Below are 22,202 nucleotides of genomic sequence, written 5' to 3' on the forward strand. Positions count from 1 at the left end.
CAGCACGCAGAAGGTTTTTTACTTTCATGCATAGAATGCATGAAGGTAAAAAATCCTTCAGCAATTACAACCACTTTAAAGTGTGGACCATTTGATTAACAAATCTTGCATATTGTATTATTATAATATTGTTCTTGTATTTACATAATCCATTATCCTCAATATTTCCTGAAGAACCAAACTGAGAAATGAATTAACCTATGAGGACCTATCTCCACAGGCTACAAATGTTGATATGACCAAGAAAAGAGTTTAAAAAAAGTATTTGACTGTGGTTCATTTGTAGCAGTTGGTACACACCCATTGATAACTCAACATTGTACACAGGCACTTGTTTTTATGACCTGTAATAGGTCTACATGTGGTTTTATGAGCTGTTTGAAATAAAATGTATCCATGTCTTTACATATTGCAATGTGTGTTCCCTTTTGCGCCAATAAAGGCCAAAGATATTTTTTCGTTATCTATGAACTGGTGGTAACTCTTTTTGAATTTGTCACAGCCAAAGCAACACATTGTGAAAGTGGCACAAGAACTACCTGAATCCATCACCTATCTAAAAGGTGATGTGGTGTTGGAAAGGACTTTAATAGGCTATACTGCCAGAAAAGTGTTGTAAATGCTTTACCAAATTCCCTTTATGTTTCACATCAACATGACTAATGATCAAAAATGTGTGGAAATATTTCAGATTGCAAAATAAAGAGCAATTCAATAAAAGTTAATGCATGCTATATCGCAAAAGGAAACTCCATCCAAACTAGAAATCCAAAGGTTTCTTCTCCTCTTGAAAACCATAAAAGCACTAAGCAACAAGATCATGAAATACCGTAGATGCAGAGGCATGGGACAAGAAACAGCTGTTGGGCTAATGGACACTGCAGGATTTAATTTAAATGCTCACATTTTTATAAAATATTAGATCATGTACTCCTAAGGCCTCTTTCACACTGGGCATACAACACCATACCTGGTGTGGGTGTTACATGGTGCAGGCAGTTCCATTGATGTCTGTTGGGGCACAGTGGCTGCATGGACATAGCTGCTGTGTCCCGATAGGACATCTGGGTAGGTGCAGGTCTTTGGACTCAACCTGTTTGCGTTTGGGGACCGCACCCACACAGATGTCATATTGGGACACAGCGGCTATGTCCGTTCAGCTACTGTGTCCCAGCAGACGCCATGAACACCTTTACACCGGTGCATGGCAGCGTTTACCCACACAGATGCACAGTATTGTACGCCCAGTGTGAACAAGACCTAAGCATTACTGATGCAACAGTCTCCTTATGTGCATGAATGACAGATGCTTGGCTGACACTCATCGCTTTCTGACTCCGTAAAAATGATCACCAGTAGAAATTACCCAATGGGACGCAGACAGCATAACAGTACAGGACCAGGCGGCAAAAGGGTTAAGGCTCATTCACACATGCATCCATACCCAGTGTTTAAGTCGCATTTAAGCAGTTTTAAAGCCTCCTAACAGCCCTTCAATGCCTGCCACAGATATTACAATGGGCACCACACAGTGCAGCAGGCACAGGTATAGTAACTTTCGGTTGTGTATTAAAAATTAAGCAATATATCATTTTCAGGAGCCATGCTGCTTATCAGTCGCGTCCATTAATTTCAATGGTAGCAATCTGTAACTGCTTCAATAACTCGCTGTAAACACTATAGATGTGATTATAAAATGTTAGCTGAGTAAAAGGCAGTGAAAAGTTCCTGTATCTCAGAATGCATTGAGCAATGTTGCCTGTGGCAAAGCTTTTTGTGTCAGTCAGTGATGGTGCCAGCACAGGACTTCACCAACAAGTGTTGGTGCAAGCACATGACTTAACAAGTTTGAGTGTCTGCAAGTGACTGACAATCTTTCCATGATCATCCTGAGCTGGACCATCTTGCAGAGAAATTAGAAAAATGTCTGCTTATCGCACTACAGACTAACCACTCCTCAAAGCTGATCATTTCTCTTATATCACCTCCCCTCCAAGCACTTCCCCCTTGGAAAAACACTTTCATTTGACAAGCTTTCATGTGGATTTGTTAACATATGAAAAATACTAGAGGCGTATTAATGAACATTGCTTCATTCTGCATAATTAACACACACATGAACAAGCCCTTAGGGATCAATCATAGCCTAACAATAAAAAAAAAAAAAAAAAATTCAGATTTTGGTATTCATTAGCTTCTTAGAAGTAAATGGATGCAACAAAATCATCTGATTATCTGAACATTCCAGGGTTAACTCAAAAAATGCAAAAGGAGATACTTCAGTTTTGGATGAGCACTGCAGGTTTAAAGCACCCACTAACTATTTACAGGTCAGACTCCAACAGTAAGGCTGGCCATACATTAACCAATTTTCTAGGAAAGAGAATTGCTCGATTCCCCCATCAATACATTCAGGGGTGATGGGGGAATCTCTCCCATGCAGCTATTGTATTCTGACTGCTGGAGATTTCCCAGCCATCTGAATGCAAGGATCACTGCTTGCAGCTATAGCTGCCATCGTAATTGATAAAAAAAAACAAAAACAAAAAAGCAGGATGGTTGTACTGAAGTCAAATGATAGACCAAATTCAGTACAACTAGCTTGCCCATACATGGATCGAAATTTGACCCATTCACCAAATTTTGATCAGTTTATGGCCAGGATATGATTTTCCTGCAGTACTTTGTTCTGCTTCTCTGCTGAAAACGATGTATAATAGATAGACCAGCACTCACCAGATAAAAACAAGTGATAACACATCAAGTCTGGATATTTTGTGTTTATCAAGTGGAAAAAATGATCAGGCAAATAAACAGCAACATAGGTACCTAGAAAGAAAAACTGAAATTAGAAATAAAATCATGGTCTACATGGTCTACACCAGGGCTTAAAATTTCAAGTCTAGACCTACTAGCAAGGCAAAAACCTTACTCTCCACCAGTTGCCCCACCAAACATTGCCCAGGTCCACCTCCAACCCCACTCCAGGCCAATCCCCCAACCCCACCCCCTTAAAGCTTATGAAATTACATTTTTCTTTAGAATAAAGAGTTCAAAATATAAAAAACAGCAATTATAACATAGCTTAATTATGTCAGTTTAAACATAACAGCAATAGCTTATTCGAGTCTAAAGGGCAAGTGGTTAACATAAAACAATGTAAACCTAAAATGAAAATAAATGTCCCCATCAGAGTCCCCCTTTACATCAGGTGTCCCCATCAGAGTCCCCCTTTACATCAGGTGTCCCCATCAGAGTCCCCCTTTATATAAGGTGTTCCCATCAGAGTTCCCCTTTACATCAGGTGTCCCCATCAGAGTCCCCCTTTATATAAGGTGTTCCCATCAGAGACCCCCTTTACATCAGGTGTCCCCATAAGTGTAACCTCTTCTCGTGAACGCAGCTTCTCCTTCTTTCCCTACTTCGGTCATGTGATAAGTCACATGACAAGGGGAGAGAAGGACACTCTGCCTTCACTCCTTAGTGCTGGCTATCTATTGACCCCTCAGGCAAGAGGGAGGAGAAAGCCTAATCCTCCCTCCAGCAAGTGTCAGCAGCTGCTCCCTGTGACAGGAGTGAAACTGTGATCACTCCGGTCACTGAGGAGTGGCACCAGCAGTGCGCCCCCCTCAACAGAGTGCTCGGGGCAGGTTGGTGCTGCTGGTAGCACCCATCCCCCACCCTCCGATGCAGCGTCTGGGACACACTCGCCCACGTTATTTTCACTAGCCAAATGTTAGCAGGCTAGTAGAAATTTCAAGCCCTGGTCTACACCAACAAAGTCTTACAACAGCACTGAGTGCCAGTCTGCCATTTATAAGCTTAATTTTTATTAGCCCATTACTATGATTGGTGGCCTTAAGTGGAATTGAACTCAAAAAGCAGATTTGTGAGAAACTGTAATTGTGCCAAAGCAGTAGCCTGAAAAACCTAATACCACCTGAAAATTTTTAGTGCACTTTTTGGTACACGTAGGTCCCTAGGCACTGCTGTGCCTTCAGTCTTAACTATATATCTGCAGTGTGAGGTCTAAGGCATTGTTGCCTCAGACTGCTAGTCTCAGATTTGTAGTGAGATTTGGCAATGTCATGAATATGTAGCATGTTAATTACAACTAAAATATTAAAAGGCAATTAAAAAAAAAAAACTAATATGGCATGCTTACCTGCTCTATGTAGTGGTTTTGAACAAAGCAGCCCCGATCCTCCTCTTCTCAGGTCCTGCACTGCCGCTCCTGGGCTCTCCCTCCTGCCAAGTGCTATAGCAAGCAGTCAAGCAGGCTCGCTCCCGAGCTGCTGCTCTGAGTGTCCATTTGCACATACAGATTGTGGCTTGGGCCAGACCCTGCTCTCTCCTCATTGGCTAATTGGCTGTGATCATCTCAGCTGCTGTCTCAGCCAATGAAGAGGGGGTGTTCCTGGAGGGCTGAGGTTCTTGGGCAGAGATGGATTGTGATGGAACTCAGGTAGGTTTTAGGGCTGGCTGAGGGAGCTGCACAATGAAGGTTTTTTTTTTTCTACCATTGTGCATTGCAGCTCACAGTGGGAGGGTTTTTAGATGCAGTACTACCCATTCAAAATACAGAGGGCAGGACTAGGTATGTACAGATGCAGATTGACAAGCGGGCTTGTGAATCAGCAGTGACAATGCAGATAGCAAAGCCCCAAATAAATAAAAATCATAGGGATCTGAATCAATGTGGTTTGCCAACTCACTATAATTATAAGTGTAGACCGATGGCCATTAAAGCCTATAAAAACAACAGAAAACTAAACAGCCACCATAGTGGGGCTCACATGGCTTGTACCACAAACCATATAGACAAATAATGTAATCAAATTACCTTTATCATCTTACCAAGACACCAAAGTTCAAGTACTTTGTGGACTTGGTAAGATAATAAAGGCAATTTGATTACATTCTTTGTTTATATAGCTTGTGGCACCAGACAGCTGGGCCCGCTATGGTGGCAATTGTTTTGTCCAGGTGCCTATGCCCTTGCCTAGTTTTCTGTTGATGTAGCAACAGCCCCCTGCAACAATTTTTTTCAGCTGAACTTAAAAATCTCTCTCTCTCCATCTATCTCTCTCTCCATCTGCTCAGAGCTCAAAGTAGTCCTAAGAAAAATTACTGGAGGAAGGAGGAGGGTCTATAAATCTGAACAAAAACAGCAAACCATTGGGTCTCTGAACTGATGTTTGCTAAAGTCCTTGCAATGTATAAATCTGATGAAGGGATCTTTATTTTATTTTTTTTTTCTTCAGAAAACAGGGAATTAGGCTAATCAAAAATAAAAACCTGCAAAGCTATGGCAAATGTTATATGTTCTGGCTACAAGTTTATGCTATTTTTGTTCTTACCTAGATTTATAAAAGATAATCTCTTGAGCTTGCAATTGCTAGTGTCTTTTATTCGTTCTGCAATTTTAAAAGTTTTGCTACATCCTATAAACAAAAAAACACAAGCTTTGATTAAAGATCTATCCAATAGTTTACATATAATGAATGCAAAAGCATACAGACACACAGAAAATCCATTACACATGGATGGAGGAGTGTGTTTTGAATATTAAGCATAAATAGCATTTTTGGTTTGTGGTGCTCAGATACAGTTTCACTTCAAGAAAGATAATATTTATAATTTTATTCTTTATAACAATTAAAAAAAAAAAACATGAATATAAAAGTCATAAGAAAAAAAAAAAAACTCACTTTAAATACATAAATAAATATTTCAGAAGAGTTGGCCCAAGAATAAAAGAGTGCATGCTCTGAAAATCCCAAACTTATTTGAACTTTAACTATAAACTAGAGGGTTAAACACTAAAATTTGATATCTCCACCATTCCTACCTTTATACTCTCTGCAATATGGATGGACCATTATACACACTTCACCTTTTTCCCTCATAATACCATTCCCTTTAACTCAACTACAAAATGCAGACTGATAATACTGAGACATCAGTATAATATCTTTGTATCTCACATGGTAATTTTTGAATACTATGCATCCCTAAGCTGTATAGCTCTGTACATAATTGTTCACGCCTATCGAGCTTAAGTTTCTGCCTTTATTTATATAATTGCACTACATTTTTATTTCTGCTGTGTAATGCTGGATGTTTCATTATTCACTTCAGTCTGAAAAAATTTATGAAAAAGAGAAAAAAAAACCCCACTAAAACCATTTATGTAAGACTACAAAGAATCAATAGGACTATGTTTCTCAGGAACTCCCTTCTGGCCACTTGGAAAATCTTAAGCTGCAACTAGATCTTTGCAATCACACCAAAGCTAGCTCACTAAAGACTGGTCTGCCATCATCCTTGGTGGCGGACTTGAAGTGTGCAAGTATCACTTGCATATTCATGCAAACTTTTTTTTTTTTATGTACTTTTTATCATTAATTTTATGTCAGGTAATAACCTGAGAGAGAATTGTGATTCCAAATCTTGCAAGGTTTAGAGGAAGTGATGCAATAAATGTCTGCATATATATTTTTATATAAAAAGAAGCATGTACATACAGTATATGACTAATATAAAATATGTTAACTTTTACATACACCTTTAATATTAGTACTGAAAATTGTCTTAAAAGATGGACACTTGGATTTCTTAAGAATTAAACAAAGACTACACTATCCATGACCTTTTCAATTGAGCTTGTTAAATAAATGTGCTATGTTTTGATTGTTTTATTAAAATCTCACAGCTGCAGAATAGGCCTGTGTATATTGTGCTTAGTTTTTGTAAGATCTCTGTGGTCTGTGGGTTTCCTCTAAATACTCTAGTTTCAGTCATACCCTAAAGAAAAAAAAAAAAAAAACAAACACATGATTTCTGCTTTAATGTGCTTAGAACATGTTTTGTCTTGTGTTTGTGTGACTTAGAACATTGGACTATAAGCTCATCTGATGCATGCGAAAGACGTATTTACTGTATATTGCAGGAATTTTATTCAAGAAAAAAAATATTAGGGACAAAGACATTACCACACAGTGAAAATCTGGCATTAGACATTGTAAGCACAGTTTTAGAACACTGAATATTGAACATTTTCTTTTTATCACCTTTATGTAAAAATGTTACTGTGTAAGTGATGTCTTGTGATTCTTTTGGTGGTTGATAGTAAAACAGACACAAACCACCTATTTAATAAAGAAAAAAAAATGGTTATTTAGCTGATCACAAAAGGACATTACAAATACATTTCTACTTTACAGGAATCTACATCAAATATCATGGAAGTAGATCTACATATACACCGTATAAAAAGGGGCAAAACTGAACTAAAACACAAATCCTGTATAAACCTATATAAAAGTATCACCAGAATAAAAGTTGTAACTGTGGCCATAGGTGGTGCTGGGGCCCACAGCAGGACATTTGTTCAACACTACTGTTCTTTTAGAAGTTTACTAAATTTAGATATGAAGAATTCATTTCAAGGAGGACAAAACTTTTTTAGTGTTATCTTTTATATAGCACCATTATATTCCGTAACTGTTACATTTATACTTGTATTCTAAGTTGGTAAGGTTGAATAAAAACACCACTCCACATAGTTCAACGTGTGTGTGAACGCTTGTGTCACTAACATTTTCAATAACAAGCACATCCAAACGTTTTCTGAATGTATCCAATACATGTAAAACAGCTTGAGTAATTTTCACTAAAATAAATAGTAAGGGAGCAGGTGCAAAAGAACTCAATTTACCACTTGATGTCCGCAGAAATGTTTTAAAGAAAATTAATTAAAACATCCAAACATTTTTTGAAAGCAGAAGCCCTGGAGAATAAAATGGTGGCTGTTGAACTTTAGGGCATGAAAACACAATATAGTACTGAATGTTTGGTGAACTATTAAAGATGATGTTGGGTTGTGTAAATGGATACCAAACATGTCAAGAGTCCACTGCATGCTCTCATGAAAATAATTCTAAAACTTATTACAGAAATACTTACTATATAAAGAAAACGTATAGAAATAATCATGAATTATGTCCCTAGAATTATTGCCCTCACTCCGACATTCGTGCCAATACCTCACATATGTGGTGTAATCACTGTTTACATACACTTGGGGACTTATACGCAAGGGGATGGGGGTGCTTTTATTTTTTTATTTTACAATATTTACTGTATTACATTTTTTTTTTTCATTTAAATTCTTTTGCTATCACAAGGGGGCTAACAAGCCCTAAACGTGATAGCTTTGTCTACCCTGCTCTTCAACGCACAGATTGTGAAAGATTAGCTGCTTCCTTGACTGGAGCAGCCCAGGAATTACAGCACTGAAACCGGAAGTGATAAAATCGTCATTTCTGGCTTCATTAGTCACAGAGGGAATCTGGTGTGCCTGAGTCTCCAACTTTCCAGAGAAACTGTCTTTTTTCACTACAGTAAAAGTGTACAGGTGGTTGTGGAGCCATTCCAGTCACTTGAACTGAACAGCTGATCGCTGGCTGTAAAAAACGATGCCAAGTTCATTGCTGCAACCATGAGCTCATTATAACCACTTGTAGCCAGGGTGTTTTTTTATGTTTGGCGGTCAGCAAGTGGTTAAAGAGATAGTTTTGTTTTCAAACAAATGACCCATCAAGGGTAGAAATTATGAAAGTAACTATTTTTTGGCAGTCTACTCATCACATAACCATACATCAGGAGTAAATATTCATTTTCATTCCTGCAAATGCAATTATCAATCTGGATGAACTAGTCCATATTGTCTAACTTTTTTGGAATCATATTATATGCCAAAATTTTAAAGCATATTTTCTTTATTCGTTTGTGCACTTTTTTTTATCTTACCTGTCTGATTTGTAAACACTTGTAAATTTGAAGCATTTACTCTTCCCTTTCCTCTTTCTTCAGGGGGGTCATAACCTATATTGACCAAGCTAAAATAAACAAAAATGTTTTTGATATTAAACTAACAGTTGTCACTTATAACTATATCAATCACTATGTCAGGGCTCCCGGGTGCGACCAGAGGTATGTGACTGATGCAGGGAAACGCAGACTTCAGATATGTTATAAACAATATAATTTATTAACACCAACAATACAAACATAAACGCAGTGCAATACTAAAACATAACACAGTGCAAACAAACCAAACCAACCACCCACAGATAACAGTACATACAATGCAAGCGTCGTCAGGCAGGTCAGGTCAATATCAATCGGGCAGGTAGGTACAGGGGGAGCAAGCGGAGAATGGTCGGGGTCACAGGCCAGGTTCAGCAGGTAGCGGGCAGCATGGTACAGAGGGTCAGGCAGAGGGATGGTCAGGGTCACAAGCCAGGGATCAGAACAGGAGAAGTCAGCAGAGGTCAGAATCAAGCGGGGTCAGCAACAAGACAGGAACAGGAACGCAGGTTTACAAGATACAGGGCCCAGGAAAAACACACACCAAGGCAGAGTCTGCAGGTCTGAATGTCCCTTAAATACACCAGTATAATTAGTTCCAGGTGTTTGACTGGCTGCAAGGCTGAGTCTCTGATTGCTGGGAGCACCCGCTGGCCAGCCCTGGTACTGCAGCTCATAAGGCAGGTGAGTCCCACTATTGCTGGCCAGTCCATTCCTGACAGTACCCCCCCATCAAGTAGCGGCCTCAGGACGCTCCAAACAGTCCTAGCTGGGCAAAATGTTCCACCGCCCGGGTCTGGTAACTGGCGGGATATCAAAGACTGGCACACCGGGCAGGACTCCGGGCAGCGGCACTCCGGGCAGAGGCACGTCGGGCTGGACTCCGGGCAGAGGCACGTCGGGCTGGACTCCGGGCAGAGGCACGTCGGGCTGGACTCCGGGCAGAGGCACGTCGGGCTGGACTCCGGGCAGAGGCACGTCGGGCTGGACTCCGGGCAGAGGCACGTCGGGCTGGACTCCGGGCAGAGGCACGTCGGGCTGGACTCCGGGCAGAGGCACGTCGGGCTGGACTCCGGGCAGAGGCACGTCGGGCTGGACTCCGGGCAGAGGCACGTCGGGCTGGACTCCGGGCAGAGGCACGTCGGGCTGGACTCCGGGCAGAGGCACATCGGATTACCAGGCGGAGCAGCAGACAGCGGGCCACCGGGCGGAGCAGCAGGCACCGGGCCACCGGGCGGGGCGACAGGCATCGGGCCCCTAGGAGGGGCGACGGGCATCGGGCCCCCAGGCGGAGCGGCGGGCGCCGGACCCCCAGGCGGGGCAACAGGTCTCGGGCCCCCAGGCGGAGCGGCGGGCACCGAGTCACCAGGCATGACAGTGGGCTCTGAGTCAACTGGCAAGACTGCGGGCACCGAGTCGTCTGGCAAGACTGCGGGCACCGAGTCGTCTGGCAAGACTGCGGGCACCGAGCTGTCTGGCAAGACTGCGGGCACCGAGCCGTCTGGCAAGACTGCGGGCACCGAGCCGTCTGGCAAGACTGCGGGCACCGAGCCGTCTGGCAAGACTGCGGGCACCGAGCCGTCTGGCAAGACTGCGGGCACCGAGCCGTCTGGCAAGACTGCGGGCACCGAGCCGTCTGGCAAGACTGCGGGCACCGAGCCGTCTGGCAAGACTGCGGGCACCGAGCCGTCTGGCAAGACTGCGGGCACCGAGTCGTCTGGCAAGACTGCGGGCACCGAGTCAACTGGCGGAACAGCGGGCATCGAGTCAACTGGCACGACAGCGGGCACCGGATCAGGTACCGGATCATCTGGATCAACAGCGGGCATCGAGTCAACTGGCCTAATAGGATCATCAGGCTGGATCAGTTCATTATGCTGGGTAGAGGCATCCGGCTGAGTAGAAGCATCCGGCTGAGTAGAGGCATCAGGCTGAAGAGAGGCATCAGGCTGAAGAGAGGCATCAGGCTGAAGAGAGGCATCAGGCTGAAGAGAGGCATCAGGCTGAAGAGAGGCATCAGGCTGAACCACGGAAGGCAGGTTCTCAGACGGCAGGCTCACCGGTTTGGATACTGGCAGGATGGTACTGGTTGGAAAGAATTTTCGCTTTTTTCTGGTTTTAACTACTGGAGCACTGCAAGTAAACGCAGGTCTGCAAACGAATGGAGCAGCTGGAGACAGAGAAGAGCTGGAGGATGGAACAGAGGAGGGAGCAGTTGCTACAGAGGGCTTTTTTACAGGGTTAAAGGCAGGATAGGTGCAGCGAGTGGGAACAGGGTACTGACATGCGGTAGATAGCAGGGCAGGAGGAGCTGTTGGGAATGCAGGAATAGAGCTTTGAGGAAATAGATTAGAAGCAGGACTGGGTTTTTGTAGGCTGACTGAGGCTGGGTGCAACAAATCTGTCCATGTCTGCAGTATGAGTTGAACAAAGCTGGGCTTACACAAAGCCTGTCTGACCAAAGACTGCACTGCGTTTATACAATCTCTTAGTATCTGTGGTGAACATGCAGCATAATGCTCCAAGAAGCAATCCACATCATCCTCTAATAACCACACCAGGGACTCTACCTGGTCGGTAGGTCGGTAAATGGCGGCAAAAATTCATCCCTGCATTCGGGGGTACCAGATGAAACCAACTCCGCACAAACCTGAATCAATGGCTGCACCTCAGAGAATTCTGTTCCCTGATCTACTAGAACATGAGTGAGCCGTATACATTCTAGCAGTTCATCCCGGGGATACTCCTTCAGAGTTTGATAAGCATACTCTCTGTCATCAAACACTAGCAGATATAAATACACAACCTCATCAAGATCCATCCTTCCCATCAACAAACCAAGATGCCTTCCCTGTGCAGCCACTTCTGGTCAGGATTGGCCTTGGTGTAATGTCAGGGCTCCCGGGTGTGACCAGAGGTATGTGACTGACGCAGGGAAATGCAGACTTCAGATATGTTATAAACAATATAATTTATTAACACTAACAATACAAACATAAACGCAGTGCAATACTAAAACATAACACAGTGCAAACAAACCAAACCAACCACCCACAAATAACAGTACATACAATGCAAGCGTCGTCAGGCAGGCCGGGTCAATATCAATCGGGCAGGTAGGTACAGGGGGAGCAAGCGGAGAATGGTCGGGGTCACAGGCCAGGTTCAGCAGGTAGCGGGCAGCATGGTACAGAAGGTCAGGCAGAGGGATGGTCAGGGTCACAAGCCAGGGATCAGAACAGGAGAAGTCAGCAGAGGTCAGAATCAAGCAGGGTCAGCAACAAGACAGGAACAGGAATGCAGGTTTACAAGATACAGGGCCCAGGAAAAACACATACCAAGGCAGAGTCTGCAGGTCTGAATGTCCCTTAAATACACCAGTATAATTAGTTCCAGGTGTTTGACTGGCTGCAAGGTTGAGTCTCTGATTGCTGGGAGCACCCGCTGGCCAGCCCTGGTACTGCAGCTCATAAGGCAGATGAGTCCCACTATTGCTGGCCAGTCCATTCCTGACACACTACATACTGTATCTTGAAACTGGTAGTCACAGAATATACCATTACTGTGAAAGTAATGGTTAAAGAAGCAAACTAGCTGCGTTTACTTCAGTATACAAACTAATTTACTGAACAAATGGATTTTAAGAGTACTTTAGAGAATGAACGGCCAGTTTCAAGGGGCCCTTCTGCTTTACTAACTTTTTTTTTTTTTTTTTTAAGTCAAGCACTGCTTGTAAAGTAAGATATGGAATGCGTACCTCGTCTGCCCTTGAATTTGGCTCGGTTCTTGAGAAATCGTACCCCGAAGTCTGGTGGGAAACTGGTAATGACTTCTGGTAATGTCTTTCGCTGGGGTCCCTCGTGGCTCCCTCTGGTTGCTCTTGCTGACCTCCTCATCACTACTGTCTCCTGCAGTGATGTGCAGGTCAACAGGATTAACCAGTGAGTGTGCAGGGGACCCAGGTGATAAACCATCCCAAAAGTGATAGAAGCATAGGCCTCCCAGCAGACTTTAGAGGGTACTTTTTCAGGAATGGAGAGGCCTGTGGAGCATGAGAGGCAAGTATTCCCCCTCTTCTTTTAAAATTACAGCAACAGGTTGCCCTTAATACCATATTCACATGGCGTGCTTAGACTTTGAATAAGACAGGTGGCTTAGGAAGAATTTTATGTTGCTCCTAAAAAAAATATTCAAAGTGAAATTGATTCAGAATATATGTGCAATATATGTGCAACAAATCACTAAATCAGTTCTAGGCTTGATCTTTTAAAATGATCTTTTGGTTAATTACCATTTGACAGCACAAAGGAAAAAGGATTGAACTAGCTGAATCTGACTGGATTTTTCCATAAAGACTGGCTGATCTTTTTTTTTTATAAAAACCATCTTTATTTTGTTTAGCATACTTAATTTCTAGGTAGCTATTATCCAAGTTACAGTATAAATCACATTGATAAGTGTATGGCAAGCACCTGAGGCGGAGGTAGAAAAAGTATGTGATTAAAAAACATCTTGCAGCTCGCAGCAACAAATCAGGATCCAACTTTTAAAATTTTGTAGTTCAGGCCTATTAACTAAACAATTCTAATTGTTTGCTATAAGCAGCAAGAAATTTTCTGTTTGCAAACTTTTCACGCATTAGCTCCAAGAGCCTTAAGGAAACATGACATGAGAGAAATAAGAGTGCTGTCATTGCTGATCTCCTTCTGGCTGTGACAGTTGCCTGGCAGTCCCATGCTGACCCATTGGCTTTAACACTTTCTAAGTCTCCTGACCTGGAACAAATAAGATGATGATAAAAGTCCAAAATTCTTAGCTGTATGCTTGGTCTGTCTGGCTCATTGACTTAAAGCACTGAAGGAAGAAGCTCGGCATGCCAGTTAAACAGCTAGCAAGTTATCATTAGCCTCGAGGACTCAGGTTTCTATTCAAATAAGCAAAGTAAATTACATTTCATTATTATTCCATCTGCTGCAGATGTTTGTCTACCATTCAAAGAAAAATACAAAATAAAAAAACCAAAATAAGACAATCTCCCTAGGTTTAGCTTTGTTGCCCTAATGTAGCGCATTACAAATGTGCCTTATAGGTACTGCACAAAAATGTAAAGGTGTGAATGTAGCTTGAAAGTAAATGGTATGTTGTTTCCGCTGGTCATTTCACTGTAGACAACTACTGGACTAAAAGAAGACACAGATTTAAAAAATGATACTTGCCTTACTCCACCAGCAAGAGAAATTTCAAGAGCAACTTCTAGCTTCAGAAAAAAAAAGTAAATTGTAAGTTTTCCAGCTCAATTAATAAGACACTTTTAATTCATTATTACAATGGAAGCCAATTGTCCCCATATGCTACTATCTTTCACTACAAATAAAGATGAGACATGCCAAATGTGCCCAAACACTGAAGTACCAGAAGAGAACTTTAAAACCAAGGACTTGCACTGATAGCATCAGTTTGAAATACTTCTGAGATTATTCAGAATTCTTTGACAGATGCATTTGACCTGCATTTTAGCAGTTTTTTTTTTTTTTCAGAAAAACCCATGTGACACAAACAAAAGCCCCTCAACACAGGCCCTTATGTACAAAGAAAACTGGGACCCCCAACCACTACTATGAGGTTTCCCACTTTAGCAGCTCATGAACTGAACATATTTTTTCTTACTACATGTAATGAACATTTAATAAGAGATTTGTTGCCTTTTTTTTTTTATACAGAGACCAGTCGATTTAAGATATTAAAGCATTTGCAAAGGCAACAGATTTTTTTACCTCAATGCATTTCCTGTATTAAGGTAAAAATGTCCTAGTAAATGTATCGGCCCCTTGCATCCCTAAATAATTAGCAATTAGTCCTGTATTGATCCAGCATTATGGCCAGCTGCAGCAGCGCTGGATCGACCTCCCTGCCCTCAGAGGTACAGAGACAGCAATGGGAGCCATCGGCTCCTGCTGCTGTCAATCAAATCCTTTGAGGAGGAACGGGGGTGTGAAGCCAAGACATGCTATGTGTGTCTATGGGCGCACACATCCTGGCTCAGGAGTGAGCCTGCACATGCACCCTCATAGGAAGGCATTTCCTATGGTTGAGGAAAAGACTAAATGCTGGCGTGGGGATCCCAAAAGAAGATGTTGGAGGCCCCTCTGTGCATTACAATTGTAGAGAGCAGATAAGTCTACTATATTTGGTATTTTAATTAAAAAAAACAAAACACACACACTTACAACCACTTTAAATTTAACTGCTATTAAATAGACATACTGCCTAGTAAAATAAACAAATTAAAGAAAAAAAACCCACACACCTTGCCCATGTTGAGCATAATAAATTAAAGAAAATATACATCTGTTGTGGGATTACAAAAAGGAAAGTGACCCTGCAGTGTCCCAACAAGCATCCTCCAATCATAAACAGTAACTTAAGGTTTTCAGAAAGCTATATTTTCATATGGATAGGCACGTCCCCTCACTCATCAGCTCATGTGATATCGATCACACTTCATAAACATTTACCAGCACTGCATCATGGCCGGCAGGAGGTTGGGAAACTGGTGTTTCAAAAACTCACAAGTTCCATGTTGCCATTTGCTTTGCAACAGCAAATCAGAATACCATGCAAGAAAGCTAAAAGTAGCATTTGACAATGAATAGTGGACACCATAAACCTGCAGGGTCATTTTGTTTTCTGTACCCTTTGATAAGTTGCTTTAATTTTTTAAACCAACAATATTGTGCCTACTGAATGGTCATTGCACTTTTCCCAAACAGAAAATATACTTATTTGTAACATGGGCAAATGCTTAATAAAATTTTGTTTTATAGATAATAGTTGTATATATAACATGATAATCCAAACATGCAGATGAGTTATTATTCTGTGGTTCAGACATATTACCAACAGAGGTGGACTGTCCATTCGGGCATTTCCCAAGGGCCCGGGGTCAGTAGGGGGCCCGTGAGAGGATCACTGTCCAGTGACAGTGTGGGGAGCGGAGGAGGAGACAGTCTCAGATCTCGACCCAGAAGTAGCTCACCTGTCACTTCATGTGGTGGCAGAGTGAGTCGGGTGACGGGAGGGGAGGCTTCCAGCTGCCTTGCTGAAATTCATGCAGGGAGATCGGTGCTGTCACTGTCCCTGCACTGCACCGATTATCGCTGACTGTGCAACGGATTTCCCTCCTGGGCCCCCCCTCTGTGCTCCTCATCTCCCCCCCCTCACAGGTCTCTGATGCCTCATCTTCTCTGACAGTGTCCAGCCCCTCCCCCCATCCTCCACGGCAGAGCAGAGGAGAGAGGATCTGCTCTGCCTCCCCTGTCCAGATCAGCCGGCAGCTCTGTGATGCTTTTGAATGTTTTCTCTCTCTCTTCTTCCCCCCCTCTCTCTCTCCCCCCCTCACTCCCCCCTCTCTCTCTCTCTTCCTTCCCCTCTCCCCCCTCTCTTTCCCTCCCCTCCCTCCCACTCTCTATCTTTCTCACTCTCTCTCTCTCTCCCATCCATTCCTTCCTTCCTCCATCCCCTCCCTTCATTCTTTCATCCCTCCCCTCCTTTCATTCTTTCCTCCCATCCCTCCTTTAATTTCCTTCATTTCTTCCCTCTCTCTCCCACTCCCTCCCCCTCTCTCTCTCCCTCTCTGTCTCGCTCTCCCTTCGCTCTCTCTCTCCCATCCATTCCTCCCTCCATCCATTCCTTCCCTCCCTTTCTTCCTTCCTCCATCCCCTTCCTTCATTCATTCTTTCCTCCCATCCCTTTCATTTCCTTCCTTCCTCCTTCCCACCCCTCCTTCATTCCTTCCCTCCCTTTTCTTCCTTCCCTCCCTTCTTTCCTTCCTTCATCCATTCCCTCCCTCCCTTTTCTTCCTTCCTTCCCCTTCCTTCATTCCTTCCTCCATCCATTTCCTTCCTTCCATCCCTTTTCTTCATTCCTCCATCCCTTCCCTTTATTCTTTCCTTCCTTCCCTCCCTCTCTCCCTTCCTTTCGCTCTCCCTCCCTCCCCTTCTTTCCTTCCTTCATTTTATCCCTCCTTTTCTTCCTTCCTTCCCTCCCCTTCATTCATTCCTTCCTCCATCCATTTTCTTCTTTCCTTCCTTCCTACATTCCCTCCCTCTTCTTCCTTACCTTCATTCTTTCCTCTATCCCCTCCCTTCATTTTTTCCTTCCCTCCCTCCTCATCCTTCAATTATTCCTTCCTCATTTCCTCCTTCCCTCCCCTTCCTCCAGTCCTTCCTTCCTTTCTCCCTTCCTCCCTCCATGCCTTCCTCTATCCCCTCCCTCCCTTCCTTCCTTCATTCTTTCCTCCCTCCCCTCCTTTCATTTCCTTCCTGCCTCCGTCCCCTCCTTTCATTTCCATCCTTCCTTCCCTCCTTTTCCTTAATTTTGCCTCCATTTCCTTCCTTCCTGCATCCATTCCCTCCCTCAATCCATTCCCTTTTCTTCCCTTCCCTTCATTCCTTCCCCCCCCCTTCATCCCTTCCTCCATTCCCTCCCTCCCTTTTCTTCCTTCCTTCCTCCATTTTCTTCCTTCCTCCATCCCTTCCCTTCATTCTTTCCTTCCTGCCCTCCTTTCATTTCCTTCCTTCCTCCCCTCCTTTACCGTCATTACTTTGTCCATCCATTTTTTTCCTTCCTTCATTCCTCCATCCATTTCCTCTCTTTTCTTCCTTCCTTCCCTTCATCCACTCCATTCTTTCCTCCCACCCCTCCTTCCTTCCCTCCTCCATCCATTACCTCTCTCCTTTCTTTCCTTCCTCTCTCCCTTCCTTCCCTTCCTCCATCCATTCCCTCCCTTTTCTTCCTTCCTCCACCCCCTCCCTTTTCTTCCTTCCTCCACCCCCTCCCTTCATTCTTTCCTTCCCTCCCCTTTCTTCATTCCTTCCCTCAAACTCCTTCATTCCTTCCTTCCTTCCTTAATCCATTCCCTCCCTCCCTCCTCTTACTTCCTTCCCTTCTTTCCTTCATCCATTCCCTTCCTCACTCCCTTTTCTTCCTTCCTTCATCCATCCATTTCCTTCCTTCCTCTATCCATTCCCTCCCTTTTCTTCCTTCCTCCATCCCCTCCCTTCATTCTTTCCTTCCTCCATCTCCTCCCTCCCCTCCTTTCATTTCCTTCCCTCCTTCCTTCCTCCCTTCCCTCCCTTTCCTTCCTTTACCTTCATTACTTTGGCCATCCATTTTTTCTTTCTTTCATTCATTCATTCCTTCCTCCACCTATTCCCTCCCTTTTCTTCCTTCCCTTCCTTCATCCCCTCCCTTCAGTCTTTCCTCCCACCCTTCCTTCCCTCTCCTTCCTTCCTCCCCTCTCTCCTTTTTCCTTCCTTCCTACCTTCATCTATTCACTCCCTTTTCTTCCTTCCTTCCTCCCCTTTCTTCCTTCCCTCCCCTTTCTTCCTCTATCCATTCCCTCCCTAACTTCCTCCCTACTGACACTGTCCACTGCCCCCACAAAATAATTGTGAAAAAAATACAGAAATAAATTGTAAAAAATAATTAAAAATTAGATAATAAAAATTTTAAAATTCTGACACCCACACCATTGCTCTACTGACACTATCCACTGGCCACCCAAAAGCATTTTGAAAAAAAAAAAATAATAAAACATTTGTACACACCCCTCCTCTCTCATCCCTTCCTCTCTCTCCCTCACTCCTCCCCCTCTTGCTCTCTCTCTCTCTCACACCCCTCCTCCTTTTCACCCTCTCACTCCCCTCTCTCTTTTACTTCCCCAACATGGCAGCCATCTTTAAACCTGGAAGTGCCCAGTGGCTTCTACAGAAAGAAGCTGGGAACATTCATGCAGACTTTGCTGCAGTAAATATTTAAATGCCCCTTCTATGCAGCTGAGCTGCAATATGTAGGTAGAGTGTTGTGGGGGTGTGCCTTGAGTGTAGGCGGGGGAACAGGGGGCCCCATTATCTCTTACTGCCCGGGGGCCCATGAGTTGTCAGTCCTTCCCTGATTACCAAGTAATATAAATTTGTTTTGAAACGCTATGATCTCTAGATTAACAATCATTAACATAAAACGGTCTAGGATTATGTAGCACCTTATGAATATTTAAATCTTATGTAAAGTTATTAACCATGATAATAGTCAAGATGTAATCCTGAAAAATTGCTTTAAATATGTGAAAACCACAGAAAATGAAAAGTTATGTTCTTGAAATTGCAATTATACAATATAAAGTAAAGTCTTCCCAGGGTGTTTAAAGCCAATATTTGCCTAGGGTGTTTAAAACCAATATTGAAGCAATGACCACTTGGAAAGTTAGAAAAACCCAACATGAGACATTATAGCAAGAATAGCATACAATCCTTACAAACCACATCTTAAGTTTTGCTATGGGATATTTATATCATATGTCATTTTGATTTGTAACGCACTACAGTTTGCGACAAAATGTTTTTGAATGGAAACAAAGTTTTTCCTGTTATAGTGCTCTAACCACGGAATTTCAGCTATGCATCTTCCTAAAATGTGTGATGACATGGTAAGTAGGGTTCAGTAAACGCTTAACTAACTGCCACATCCTATGAATTTTTTTTTTCTGCTCAATAACATCCCATTACATAGTTCAATTTCCTCACAAAGATTGGGTGAATTCTTAAACACCACTTTTCTGTATTAAAAAAATAAAAATAAATAAAATCTAATATATGAAAGCTGTATGTTCTCCAAATCCCAAATTCTTAGCAATGCTTACAAGTTAAGTACAGCGAGTATAAACCTGCAGTGAAAAAAAAGAGAAATTCTTTGAAAACAGTAATACTTACAACATACTTAAAACTTTCATCTGGGTAAAACTGGACGCAGTGTAAAACGCTACTTGAATGCTATAAAAAAGAAAAAAAAAAAAAAAAGGAACAAATCACTTAGGAGGCTAGTGCTGTGGGGGGGCTGTAAAAGGAGGCAGTGCTGGGGGGGGGGGGGGGTGGATCTTGATGTGAGGGTGCTGTAGGAGGGTGATGTACTGTAAAAGGAAGGGGGTGATGATCTGAAAGAGGGTTTACGACCCTGTTGTGAATAAAGGGGGGGTGTTATAAAAAGGGGATTCAGTACACTACTGTGAAGGGGGTGGGGGTGATGTGAAGGGGATGCAAGAACACTAATGTGAAGGGAAAACTGAAGACTGATGTGCGGAGGACTGAGGACACTGATGTAAGAACAGGACTGTGATATAAGGAAGAGCTGGGTCTTCGCACAAACATGCGATTTGGACCTCTGCTGGAAGGAAATTTTACTGGATTGGACCTCTGTAAACTTTAGTTCAATACCCTTGCTCTTCAGGTTACCAGTTTAGAGTTTAATGTGAGTTCTGGTGCTAGAAGAAAGCCCCTTTCACGAGGGACAAACACGTCAGCAGATCCGCTTGCTCAGCGGTGAATCTGGTCCGTTGAGGTTATATTCTAAATTACATCTAATGTACAAATTAAATACTGTACCTTACAATAACAGATCTATGACAGCGTTACTGCCGTGTCCTTCAGAAAAACAAACTAGTACATTGTTCAATTTTTTTTTATTTTTTTTTAATAATTCTGTGCAGAGGTAGTACAGAAGTACTGCAATTTTACCCATCACAAGTAGTCAATTTGTAAAGGAGTATGGACTTTCTACAGAATATGTATTTATAAACTTAAAATTATTAAAACTAAACCAAATAAAAATGAGACCCAAGCAGACAAACTCTTAAATTCAATAAACATTCAGAAATGGTTTCTTCAGTCACATTTGTAACGGTTCATGCTGTCCAATGGAATCCTAAGCATGCATTTATAAATCAGAATTGTGCAGAGATTTGACATAGTTGAAACTCGATTTACCACAGCTACACGTTTATTTAAAAAAAAAAAAAAAAAAAAAAAAAAAAAAAAAAAAGGACCTCCTTTTAACCTATTTTCTCCTCATTAAAGCACTAGTTAAGTGTGTATAAAAAAAACTGCTAAAAAGATTCTTAAGTCATGCAAAACAGAAAACAGAGGAAAGAAAAAAACTCCACAATGTCAAATCTAAAAATTAACCCGGCTAAAACAGATATTAAATATAAATCTTCCAAATAAGGAAAAAAGGGGGATACAAGGGGAATTCCCCTTTGTATGGAAAGAGAGAGAATTAAAATACTTGGGAGTAAAACTCACCTCGGCATATAAAAACCTGTATAAATCAAACTATATAGTAATGCTAAATGAAATTAGAGAGACACTAAAGAGATTAGGAGGATAAAAGCAGTCCTGGTTGGGACGCATAAATCTGATAAAAATGGTAGTGGTTCCCAAAATCCTATATAAATTTCAAATGGTCCCTATTAAGATTCCAGAGATATATTTTAGAATGATTAAAAAGATGATGATAAGCTATATTTGGAGAAATAAAAAACCTAGAGTATCTTATGAAGTGATAACTATAAATAAAGAGAAAGGGGGATTGGGAGTGCCAGATTTTAAGAGATATTCTAAAGCAGTAATTTTGGCTAGAATATTTGATTGGACACATAATTTAAAAAGGAAAAGTTGGGTCACAATAGAAAATTCACTTAGTGGTAATAATTTAAGGAGTATATGGGTGCCATCAGAGTATAGAGGGTTAAAAGAGAGCACGAGTGTGTACACTTTGAATGTGCTAAGAGTGTGAGATAGAATGGGAAAGAGATTTGGGGGTGGAGATAGATGAGGGTAAACAGAAAAAAATATTTAGATTGGTTCACGAGAATATAAGTGCACGGGAGGTGGAAATGAATTACAAATGTTTGACAAGAGGATATATTACACCGAGTATAGAGCATAAAATGAGTGGGGAGAAATCACCTTTGTGCTGGCGGGAGTGTGGAGAGATAGGCACGATCTATCACATAGGGTGGAAATGTTCAAAGATACAAGTATTCTGGAGAAGAGTGGTTTATCAAATTAGAAAGATTACGGAAGCTAACATTAGTTTGGATCCTGGAACCTGCCTTTTACAGAATACAGAATTATCAGTAAATAAATATAAAGAATCAGGTGTATGGTACTTTTTACATGCAGCCAAAGGGTTTGATCCCAAAGTTTTGGCGTCATATAGAAGCTCCAAAAGAGGAAGATTGGATAGAGTGGACCATATTGTTAGATTGGAGAAATTATTCTATATTCAAGAAGATATGTTAGCGACATACTATGCAAATGGAGAAAATGGGAAGAGTTTAGATCAAAGGTGAATAGATGAAAAAAGGTCTCTCTTTATTCCTACCCATCTGTAATAAGAACACCTTTAAGGCCTCTTTTTCTACTGCTTATGAGAGGAAGGCGAAGGGAGGGGTGGGGGGGGGTGACTTTAGATTTTGCTAAGGGGAGGGATGG

General features: G+C 42.2%; 1 protein-coding gene across 2 annotated transcripts in view; it reads right to left on the reverse strand.

Annotated features, from left to right (window-relative positions):
• GSAP (gamma-secretase activating protein) overlaps nucleotides 1-22,202 on the reverse strand; it is a 117,517-nt gene that overhangs the window by 52,368 nt on the left and 42,947 nt on the right. For both annotated transcript variants that reach the window (XM_089685686.1, XM_089685694.1), the window contains 6 exons: nucleotides 19,644-19,703; nucleotides 14,091-14,131; nucleotides 8,815-8,903; nucleotides 7,074-7,151; nucleotides 5,361-5,444; nucleotides 2,737-2,829 (listed from right to left, as the gene is read on the reverse strand). In XM_089685686.1, the coding sequence (XP_089541812.1) occupies nucleotides 2,737-2,829; nucleotides 5,361-5,444; nucleotides 7,074-7,151; nucleotides 8,815-8,903; nucleotides 14,091-14,131; nucleotides 19,644-19,703 (445 nt within the window). The remainder of the gene's footprint in view (nucleotides 1-2,736; nucleotides 2,830-5,360; nucleotides 5,445-7,073; nucleotides 7,152-8,814; nucleotides 8,904-14,090; nucleotides 14,132-19,643; nucleotides 19,704-22,202) is intronic.

This window comes from Staurois parvus, unplaced genomic scaffold (assembly GCF_062004578.1).
Source record: "Staurois parvus isolate SC_StPar_1 unplaced genomic scaffold, SC_StPar_1.0 ptg000019l, whole genome shotgun sequence".
In the NCBI taxonomy this organism is placed as follows: domain Eukaryota; kingdom Metazoa; phylum Chordata; class Amphibia; order Anura; family Ranidae; genus Staurois; species Staurois parvus.